The sequence below is a fragment of the Anneissia japonica genome, unplaced genomic scaffold, assembly GCF_011630105.1.
Source record: "Anneissia japonica isolate Jap-2015-1 unplaced genomic scaffold, ASM1163010v1 scaffold1786_len174244_cov121, whole genome shotgun sequence".
In the NCBI taxonomy this organism is placed as follows: Eukaryota; Metazoa; Echinodermata; class Crinoidea; order Comatulida; family Comatulidae; genus Anneissia; species Anneissia japonica.
This window is the reverse complement of record NW_022732870.1, coordinates 166178-178412: the sequence shown is the minus strand read 5'-3', so window position 1 is coordinate 178412 and position 12235 is coordinate 166178. Positions and strand designations below refer to the sequence as shown.

The following is a 12235-nucleotide window of genomic DNA, read 5'->3' as shown; positions in this document are numbered from 1 at the left end:
ACTTCCAAATAAAAAGTTCCTTTTTTCAGTTGTTTGAAAAAAAAAAGTGCTTTTGGGGGTATTCAAACCTGCTTTCTCTCACTATCAAGGCGAGTATCATACCCATTAGACCACAGAGACCTATAGGATATACTTGCAGATCTGAACCCCCAGGCACTTTCTCATACAACTGACTGAAACATTCAGACATTGTAGAGCTATTGTATGAAAGGCTTATAGGGCCTCTTTCTGATGATAAAAAAACACCGTATTTTTTTTTTGCAGCCGCAGAAATGGGGCTCATAAAAATATAACATATTTTTTTATACCGGATTTCCCCCCCCCACTATTTTTGTGGAATTATTCTGGTATTTTGCAACAGATACCGTAATATTCATACCCCATTTCTGTTGCCTATAGAAATACTGTATTTTGTATGACCCCTGACATGAGGTCAAGAGCCAACAGAGCATGACGCGAGTTGTGTTTTGATTTTTCTGTCAGCTTGTTCATTAATTATACATGTGGAAAAGCGAAAGTGCAAAATGTGAACTGAAAATATAGCGACATTTACAGTTCAACTGTGGGGGGAAAACCAAAATTACAAGGTTTTTTAAAGAAACCATGTTTATCGAGAAGAAGAAAGCTCACTACAATATACCGTATTTATACGGTATATTTTATATCGTATTTTGAGGATAAGCAGCAGAAACAGGCCCCTAGTTTGCAGCTTGGAAATCATAGTAAATAATATTCAAATTAGGTTTGCTGCATAGCACCATAAGACAGTATTAACAAATAGATAATTTAATAATAATAGTACTCAAATTTATTTATCTTTTTGTCTATACAGTATTCAATACATTTTCATAGATATGGCTTTCAAGACAATAACAGTAAAGCCCCAATTAAAGAATATAATTCTCTCGGAGTTTGTGGCTAATGTTATTTTATTTTTCTATGAAGTCGATCAACGATCTTGTAGAGTTGTTGAAGCTACATGCCGAGTGCCTTGGAGATGAGTCCGCAGAGGATGACCTTTGGCAGATGATAATCCAAGCAAGAGTAGAAGTCGATGACAAGGTGAAGGCAGTGCAGGAACTCACTGGCCTTCTAAACACCTCCAGAAAGGTGTTGGAGAATGCAGCGGAGGTCGCGTACCTTGCAGGTAACACATTGTCCCTTATTAATACTATTATCTGAAAAATTTTATGGTGACAATTTCAAACTAAATCATGATCGAATTAGTGAGAACATTATTACCAGTGGCAGATCCAGGAATTGGAAATAGAGGGGGCCCAGGGAGAGGGATTTTTACAGACGGAGTGTCTAGACCATCCCAAGCTCACCATGGTTGGAGCTGAGGTACAAAATAGCTATGATGACAGTAGATGGCTGGAAATGGAATACTCGCTTCAATTTGAACGTAATATTTGAATATACCTTTCATTTTTTTTTCATTTATGCCCAGTGTGCATGGGCCTCCATTGAATCTGCCTATGGTTTTCCTTCAATGGCAAATCCAGGTGAATTGAAATAGAGGAGCACAGGAACTAGATCACCTAAGCTGACAAGATATGTAATGATTAGGCCTATGACACCTCTAGATGGCCAGAAATGGCACACTCACTTAAGTTTGAATGCAACTTCATATTTGTTTCTAATTAAAAAAAAATATAAGATAGGGGTCCCCAGCCGGCTGCCTCCCCCACCCCCCACTTTGAACCCAATACTGCCCCTGGTCATTGGATGAAACATGCATTGGCAAGCGAGTACAAGGTAAAATTTTGTTTGCTCCTTAGGAAGTATACCCAGTCTTGTAAACATACACAGTAGTGAAATACACAGTAATACAATCAGTGCCACATCAAACCAGGTTTCCATTTATGCTCCTGGGTGGAGAGAGACAAACATAGGTAAACTGCCTTGCCCAAGGAAACACACTGCAAAATCACTAAAAAGGAATAAAAACTCCATCCTCAAAGTTAAGGGACCCGAAACCCAACCATTGCACCAAGCACTCAAGTAAGCACCGCACCAAACCTGATTTTTTTTTTTTTAGCTAAGCGCCGCTCACGCTGAAGAGTATATATATTACCTTCTGTGTAATGAAACACTTTGAGAAACAGGGTTATTAATACAATGTAAACAGTGTAAAAATAAATAAATAACACAATGAAGACACAACCATTTCTTTATAAACGTTTATTTACGATGAGGTAGGACCTATGATAGGCCTACGGGAATATGTGAGATAGGTAACATGTGAACGGGCATGGAAAGCGCCACACCAATATTTTCTATCTCAAATAAGCGAGGCGCTGAAGCCTCCAAAAATTCAAGCATCAATTATCAGCATCAACCGTAATCAGTTTATTTTTAAAGGAAATAGACTTCAATTTAATTCTATATAATTATTAATATTATTTAACCACACTCAGTATACTAATTTTGATAAATCAATAGAAATAATATAGTACAGTTCTCCATCCAGTAAAAGACCTATTTTTAGACTAAGGTTTTTATGGTCTTTAGCAGCTTTGGTCTTTGATTAGAAATTTTATTATAAAAATAAAAGATTAATTTAGGGTTGCAGGAAGGTGGTTTTTAATTGGAGGGGTTTTTTAGTTGGAGGGAGACCTGTATTATATTTTTATATAATTTACTTATTTAAATTTGACTAAACTAAGAATATCTATGATATATTTCTATTGATAAATTAATAAAAATATGGTATTATTGTAATTTTACATAATTTAATTATTATTTAAGTTTGACCACACTGAGTATATCTTTATATATTTAATGATTAATCAATAAATATAAGGTAGTATTGTATTATAATTTTATATTGTTATCCATTGTATACTAATAACCTCAGTTAGAATCAATTATGATTGTAAGGATAGGGCTGCATCAAATACTCTACTAATGATTGTCATTGATAATGCAACAGTACTATAAAATATTGTATCAACAGTTCATAGTGCAAGGATGCTAAATACTACGATGAATGAATTATAGAGGGCAGTAAAGCTCTCATAAAAATGTGCATAAAAAACTAAAATGCTGACACTAACTATTGTTGATACTAGATTGATTTTATTAGAAATTTTATTTTGTTTTCAAAGGCGTGGGTGGTTGTACCATTAGTACAAATGGGAAATTTCACACAATAGAAAATATTGAATAATAAAATAGAGAGAATTAACGTTTTAAGGACTTTAACCATTATTATTACTACCTAAAAAATAAATAAAACTAAAATGCTAAACTAACCATTGCTCTTAACACTTGATTGTTTTTAAAGATGTCGGTATTTGTTCCATTCGTACAAATGAGAATTAACACACAGAAAATATTGAATAATGTTTTAATTACTATAACCATTTTTGCTACCTATTTTTGTTTTTAAGGAATTTTATTTTGTTTTTTCAAAGACATGGGTATTCGGCCACTAATAAATGGTAATAGAAAATATTAGAATACAATTTTTTATTTTATAGTATAGGATAAATTTATTAGGGTAGTCTTGATTAGGGTTTAAGATTATAAGAATTAACAAGCATGTTTTCTTGTCAATGATCACCCGATGTTCTGAAGGTGGAATGGTTATTTCTAATAATAATAATAGACTGAAGTGATTTTTATAAGCATAATTGTTGTTAAGAATTTTCTGTTCTTTGTTTTTTTTTTTTAAGGATGCGAGTATTCTGCTATTACTGCAAACGAGAAATTACATACAACACACGTACTAGTGGAAAACGCACGACTATCATCTCAGAAAATGGAGAGTGAATTGGCGCAAGCTCAACAGCATGATATTGAAGATGTTATGAACTTGGAGGATTCTAAAAATAAAGAAAATTCCAAAGATGAGGAAGGCTAATGATAGCAGACAATACAAAATCTATGGGCAAGTTGAGATGCCGAGCGGTAGGGCTGGGGCACCGCTAACTACAGCCATAACATCGGCGCTCGTTTGGACCGCTCTTCATCCAGGCTTTGGTTGGAAGAACCAAGTCTTCTCAGATATGGACTTAAAAATGGAGTTCCAGCGTACACTTCTGGTGTGTGTATGTGCGCTTTAAAGAACCCATTGTATCTTTCGAAAGAGTAGGGGGTTACCCTGATGCTATGGTCCATTTCAGCCCCTGTCGTTGTGGAATTATGTGAACATGTAGCTGACTACATGTAGCTGCTATAAGTGCATCTTTACGGCAGCTACGGTAGGTAGTTACGGACCACGTCCATACACAATTTAGCCCAATGACGCTTCAAGTTATGGGTTATTCTCCAACATTTTTGTTCAACTGTAATGGAAGGAATTTTTAGAAAATATATAAAGGAACATTTATGGCTAATGAAACAAAACATAAATAAGGCTAATGAACAAAATAGTTGGCAACGTTTAACGAGTTTTGTACATTTGCATTTTAATATTATCAGGTGTAACCTATCATCCAAGTGATGGATGTTTCCATGGTGTTAAAAACGTCATGAATGTATTCATAATAATATATTAATAATAAATTAAGAAAAACTATGGCCTAGATAGGCTAATGCTACTGCCTAAAAATTAGGTCTAATAGTAGGAAGGATCCCAAGCTAGCTACAAAAACAACAATAACTATGCACTGATGGTTTTGAACAACTTCGAATTTTTAATGTTTTCACAGTGATAGGGCCTTCAGTTGTCACTTGTCATAGTACCTAGACACCTTAGTATTCTCACATTGTATTGCAGAGATTTTAAATACAGCAGAATACTAATTTTCTTTTTTCCCCTAAAAAGTGAGGAACTTTGTTTACCGATCATTTCAAAGAACTTAAATAGCAGAAGAATGAGCTCTACGCGTATTTTGCATTAAAATTGTTGGAACGTCCGCCCTCTCTAGAATGGAGGAAATAATGTGACCATTTAACGAAGTGGAGAAACTAAGGAAACAAACAAACTCGAGCGGTACCTTGGATTTATCTATTGATTATTAACATATTCTATAGCGCCGCCTCTAGGATGCAGGAAAATTGCTCCATGGACGTTTCACTATATCGCAAACTGCTCTCGCTTCTATTTATTATCTTTGATCATATTCATGACCAAACACAACCTTTATATTTAATGTTGATAATATTAAATATAATTGCAATATGTTTTTTAATATCATAGATTTTTGGGCATTTTAACCAAATGAAAAAATGTTGAAAATGGAACGAAATCTAATTTGTAAAGCGAAAAGTTATTCGAGGTCATCATAATGACGTATAAAAAAATCTGCCTCTCGCTTACTTCATGGCCAAACCTGCTTTATATTTATCGTTGAAAAACATTATTAAAATGAGGGAAAATTTATTTTAAAAAATATATATTTTTGACACATTTTAACAAAGTTAATGTATAGTGTTATATTTTGTGTCAGTTGCAAAAAAATATTCAATATAAACTGTCTCCGAAGATAGACCTCTACATCATTAGTCCTCTACATCATTACCCCCCAGTCATGGAACGTCAAAATTCTTACAATGAAAAGATAGGTTTTTCCTCCATGCACAAACCCGACGCGAGAACAAATCACATCGGGCTGATACGAGCCTGAGTATAATCAACAAGTTTAGCATATAAAAATTATTTTTTTTTATTACCTCTACTAGGCCTACATTGTTAAGGTTTCATCTTATCGTTCAGTGGTTGTTGTGGTTGTGAATTATTTACAAAACAAAATGGCTTCTATCTAAACGATCAGTAGGCCTATCGCATAATAATTTGTATACTGTAAAAGTTTTTACGGAGTAATTAAATCCTACCGCATGAGTACAGCAGCCGTCTTGTAGTGTCAAAAGTGTTTGAAGTACGGTTTTACTACGGGTAGTGTTGTTTTAGACCAAATCAAGAATACGAACATAACGTTACCGACAACACGAGGAAACTTCAAAATTATTTTTTAAAAAATTGTTTTTTCTTTGACATTTTGATTATGGACATCGAACGAGGGGTCAGATTTCCCCGACGAAAGCAAAGTGGGCGTGGTCGAGCTTCGATTCAAAGGTCACGAAAGTGGTCCTCGGGGCGAAGCCCCGAAAATTTTGACAATTTAGGGGTTTCAAAGGCTTATTTAATCGATTTTAGAGTCTACTAATATGTAGAAAATACATATAATATTTTTTCTCCCCGACGAATTGTGCCCCCCCCCACTGGCGCCACCCCCAAAATCGATTAAATAAGCCATTGAAACCCCTAAATTGTCATAATTTCCGGGGTACGCCCGCTTAATCTCTCGTTTGGGAGTCGCCCGCCCCGTAGAGTAAATCCTGGCGGCACACCCGGCCCGTTAAGAAATGAAATACATTCACTGATCAGTTTTGTATTTTATGCTTTTACTTTGTCATGAATGGAAATAAACTGTTTGAAATAGGCGTAATACCAAGTTGCCAGCATTGCAAGTTGCCTAGTAACAGTGAATTCAATGAAAAACATTCCCACAACCAGGTTCCCGCGATATTATTGGGAGAAGCAGACACAAGGTCAGTCACATACTGTAGTCTGACACAGCAACACAGCCTGCTGAAGTACCCTCTTCGTCTCAACAACTCCCTGGTCTCCCTGGAAAAAGATGAAACCAATTCAATTATGGTAATTCAATCCAATGAATGTAATGTAATTGTATTTCCTCAGCAGTCGGTACGGGATGATATCTACATTAGTTAAAATAATACAATAAAAGCATTTACAAATTGAGATCTTAGCTAGGTCTATATACTTGTTTATTTTCAAAAACAACACAACAGATCGTATCTTCATCATAGGCGAAGCCTGTATTTAATCCAATATGTTATGGCCTTAACGGCCCCAATAAGACATGTTTCGGCAGTCCACTACCATCGTCAGTTATCTATTGCACGCAGGCAATCATTAATATATGGGAGTAAAAATTAAATGTTATGCATGCTAAAAAATTGTGGAATATGAACCGTAACAGTACTACAAAGAAAAATATAAATAAATATAAGGTAAAGAGTTAGGTGCTCACGCATGCGTGTAGAGATACGTCGGCTTGTTTCGCCAACGTAACAAGCATTATAGCCTGCACATACAAATTCGTAAACGACACGCGAACGGAGACCAACAAATTTGTATGTGCAGGCTGTAATGCTTGTTACGTTGGCGAAACAAGCTGACATTTCTCTACACGCATGCGTGACCACCTAACACTGGATGGGAACTCGCATATTATATTAAAGTCAGACTCCGGAGGAAAACAATTTTTTGATATGTTGTATAAATGATTTTTTCTGGATGGGAGAACTCGCATTAAAGCATCTGAAAAGTTCACGTCACTGTAAAAAATCAGCCAATGAGGACTGTTTCACGATACTGGACTCCGCCTCTACAACCCAAATTCTAAAAATCAAAGAAGCCTTGCATATTCAGTGGGAGCAGCCCTCACTGAACAAACAGCTTCTTCATGTTAATTTAAATTTGTCATTCTGAATTCATTCCATTCCCCCCTTTGTGGCATAAATACTCATCACTCTGATTTTACCAGCTTATATTTATTTATATTTTGATTTGTAGTGCTGTTACGGTTCATTCCACAATTTTTTAGCATGCATAACATTGAATTTTTACTCCCGTATATTAATGATTGCCTGCGTGCAATAGATAACTGACGATGGTAGTGGACTGCCGAAACATGTCTTATTGGGGCCGTTAAGGCCATAACTTATTGGATTAAATACAGGCTTCGCCTATGATGAAGATACGATCTGTTGTGTTGTTTTTGAAAAATATTAGCTGTCTGCTGTTCGATCGTACTTTGTTTATTGTTTTCACATGTTACAGAACCCTATCTTGCATAGCCTAGTATGCCCTCGGCTGTCTACTGGTGAATTTCCTGCACCACTATTATATGTATTTTCTAAAATTTAGTAGACTCTAAAATCGATTAAATAACCCTTTGAAACCCTTAAATTGTCAAAATTTGTGGGGATTCACCGCCACTGGACAACTTCCAAAATATCTCGTGCGACGCCCGGCCACTCCCGCTCGTTTTTGTGCAGTGTCTTATATAGCGGGGTGGGCCAAGAGAGTCCTGAGGGAGGGGCGGGGAGTGGGGTAGACGCCCCTCCATCGGCTTCCGTCAATTTAAGTTTATTTTGTTCAAATTGACAAATTACGATTAACTATAGTTAACGATTTAATCAATAGTGTCGCAATGGTACGAATGTGCACCAATTGCGCAGCGACGCTCCAGTAAAGCACCAAGATGCGTATTCGAGTAAGGAGATGAGGGTGGACAGGGGGATTGATTTATGTTACTATAACACAAGCAAGGACTTTTAACTGTATAAGCTTTTTAAGGAATTTTGAGTATTTTCTCCCGCCACTGGCGTATTAATGACTCGTCTCGTACAAACAACATAAACCATCACTGCTTGGGCTGTACCATATTACGGTAGGTTTATAAAGTCAATTTTATTTTATCAAAAAATCAATTTAAACCATTTATAAATATTAACGACTGGTAAGTAAGACCATGATTCTACGACACTAACGCCATTCAGACAGGATTCTACCATTGTTGTGAAAGGGGACTCTGTCTCTTATACACATCTAGATGTGTATAAGAGACAGCCTAAGTGCCATTCGACTTGACGACTTGTCAAGATAATTTATGTTGTCAAGTCGACATAATATACATATCATGTCGACATGGCGAGATAGATTATCTTGACAAGTCGTCATAGTAAAAATTGTATGTTGTCATGACGAGATAGATTATACTGACAAGTCGACATAATACATATTGTATGTTGTCATGGCGAGATAGATTATCTTGACAAGTCGCATAGTAAAAGTTGTATGTTGTCATGGCGAGATAGATTATCTTGACAAGTCGACATACTAAAAATTGTATGTTGTCATGGCGAGATAGATTATCTTGACAAGTCGGCATAATAAAAGTTGTATGTTGTCGTGGTGAGATAAATTATCTTGACAAGTCGACATAGTAAAAATGTTATGTTGTCTTGGCGAGATAGGTTATCTTGACAAGTCGACATAATAAAAGTTATGTTGTCATGACAAGATACAATTTGTATTATGTCGACTTGTCAAGATAATCTATCTCGCCATGACAACATACAACTGTGGTGGACACCCCTCCATGGGGACATCGGCCTCCGTCAATTTAAGTTTATTTTGACAAATTACGATTAACTAGTTAACGGTTTAATTAATAGTGTCGCAATGGTACGAATGGTAGTTTGGTAGCGGTGCAGCTTAGCGCCGCGACGTTCCAGTAAAGCACCAAGATACGTATTCGAGTAAGAAGGTGAGAGTGGGCAGGGGGATTGATTTATGTTACTATAACACAAGCAAGGACTTTTAACTGTATAAGCTTTTTAAGGAATTTGAGTATTTTCCCCCGCCACTGGCGTGTCAATGACTCGCCCTGTACAAACTGACCTTCTTTCGATAGGTTTCACTAAAATTTCTTTATTCTCGTTAAAATCGGAGAATGCCATTTTCGGCGATGTAGAGGTGCCATAATCATAAATTTTCTTACCTCAGCCCCAACCATGGTGTGGCTGAGGTATTTTAGATCCCCCACACTTTAAAAACCGCGTGGAGCATTTTAAAAGCTCCACGCAATGTTGTCCCGTTTTTGGTGACACATTTTAGAAGCTAAACGTGTTTAGGTCCGGCCTAATGTGTTTGTAGGTTTATAATACCTAGCGCGAGGGAACTCCGCCCACTCGACCCCAATGTGCCCTGTCCCTGGCGGCCCCCAGCCATTTTGGCCCACTTTCAACAAATTCGCACCCACCAAATAAGAATTCTCCTGCGTACGGGCCTGTGTGTTTCTGCAAAATGCGTGTTTCATTCAAAATCACTTTTAAGTGCGGGACCGTCCCGGTTGGTACCGGTAACTAAGCAGTTGTATGAAAAAAGTGTCTCTGGTGGGATTCGAACCTGTAGTATCTTGCTATCAAGGCGAATATATATCATTAGATCATAGAGACTGCAAGACAGACGCAAATTTAACCTCAGACACAATTCCTTCATACAACTAACTAACGAACCCGGGACCTTTTTAATGTCTATGCAGAGGCCTTCCAATTAGGCCATTATGGTGTTCGTTGGAAGTTCGAATCCGATTGGAGGCAGTTGATTTGGCACTCTACGGTATGCCGATACAACACTTAATTTTCGAAGCACACACGTGAAACATAAATCAATGTGATTTATCCGATAATTACTTACAAAGGGAATATATGAAAATAATCAGTAAACCTATAGTTAATACACTAATCAACGTTAACATTAATAATCAATTTAACAAAGTAATGATAAGTAAGGAATGAGGTTCGATCAAGTTCCATAATAGAAACATCAAAATCAATGGTATACCAAGCCCCGGCTCTGAAGAGACTCTTCCCCTCCCAGTTTCCCCTATTGAAAATATTCGAGCAAACAAATTTACGCTCAAGTAGATACAAAATAACATTATTTTGCCAGCTGTTGCCCCTCATAGACATCGATCCCCGATTTTACATTCTCCCCCATTTTAAGACTTCCGGTAAAGCCACTGATCAAAGTTGCATTTGCTGCGTACAAATGAAAATCACTGTACACCAAAGCTGTAGTGACGTGTACGTATATGTCCCATACCCAACACTGCAACTGTTCATTGTAAAACTGTGCGAGGTCTGAGTTAAGTACGCGTTCGTCGTTATTCATAGTTGATACGACCACAAAACCCTCCATATTACAACTATGAATCTGTTATGCACTTACCGACACCTGAACCGATGTTGGATCCGACCTGTCCGGATTTTCTGGCATTGGATACAAATTTCAAAGTACTTGAACAAGTATACTTAATGCCTTATTTGCTTTTGATAAATAAGCCTTTAATAACGAAATGCTATACCAATGTTGATAGAGTGCAACAGGTACAACTCTAGGGTGTTTCCACAGGGAACCAACAAATAAATTCCAAATACTACGATTATCCTGCAATTATACCGACGAATAAATTCGTTTTCTCCCGAGCAGGCTTGTACCTTAAAACCGCACGGATGAGCTTGATAGTAGGCCTACCAAAAGGCTTTTGTAAAAATGTCAAATAATAGAACTATCTTGACTGGTAAACTGTTCGAACAATGACATAAAATCTCTCGTGTATGAATTGGATATTGCTATGCATCATTTTTACACTTTTGTGTACTTTTTAACCGAACAGCTATTTGTTCTCGATGGGCTACAAATAAATATGCGAAAATCCTATCCACCAAAAAGGACTCATCATAAATAATGCATAACCTATTTGTAAACCATAAATATATAATGATATACGGGCTTGATGGTGGCGTACTTGTCGACACTAACCAACGAAGATTTTAAGACCATAGAATGCCTGAAATGGACCTGTCCGCTAAGCCCCGCCCCTTTGATACTATTATTAAAACCACTGATCTCTACTATAATAGCTAATCATAGTAGAGGTCAGTGGTGAAAACCGTTTAAAAAATACGCAAACACCGTGCGTTTGCGTGACAACACGTGTCTTTTTGAGACGCACACATATTCTTGGCGCTGTTCTGATTGGTCTGTTAGTGAGTTTGATTGACACTCGGGAAAGGTCTATTGGAATGTTAACCAGACACTAGAACAAATGAATAGACTTGAAGAGAGTTTGGCCAAAGGTTTGGCCCCTATAGAACCGGCCTCTTCACACGACGTTCACGTGCACTCCACACGCAGCAACACACAAGTGCTGAATTTACTGCCCAGAAGCCGAATAGGAGGGTAAAGGGACCCGAATATATGAGAGATGTATTCTGGATACCAGAACACTAGTGTCAGGCCCATTAACTTGTGTGCAACTCCTTCACTCCTCTAGAAAGACTGACTCGGGTTTTAATTCATCGTAGAGACCACTATTAATGAACCTTTCCTGTGTGTTTTCCAAAAACCGAAAGGTCCACTGATTAATCTCAGATAAGAAAGTATAATACATACTCCAAGTATTGAAATACACGCCATCGTGTTGAGATTCAATATTTCGACATTAATTATGTCGTCATTAATTATGTCGTCATCATTCCTGATGATGACATAATTAATGTCGAAATATTGAATCCCAACACGATGGCGTGTATTTCAATACTTGCAGTATGTATTATACTTTCCTGTGTGTCAATCAAACGTAACAACTGACCAATCAGAACTGACCAATCAGAACTGACCAAT

At 37.0% G+C, this 12235-nt stretch overlaps 1 protein-coding gene across 1 annotated transcript; it reads left to right on the top strand.

The window, feature by feature from the left end:
- Positions 1–945: 945 nt before the first annotated feature.
- Positions 946–5799, top strand: LOC117115920 (diablo homolog, mitochondrial-like; the record flags this gene model as incomplete). The annotated part of the gene is made up of 2 exons (XM_033259806.1): positions 946–1147; positions 3681–5799. Coding segments are annotated over 2 exons (390 nt in total), but the record flags the coding sequence as incomplete, so codon positions are not given.
- Positions 5800–12235: the final 6436 nt, after the last annotated feature.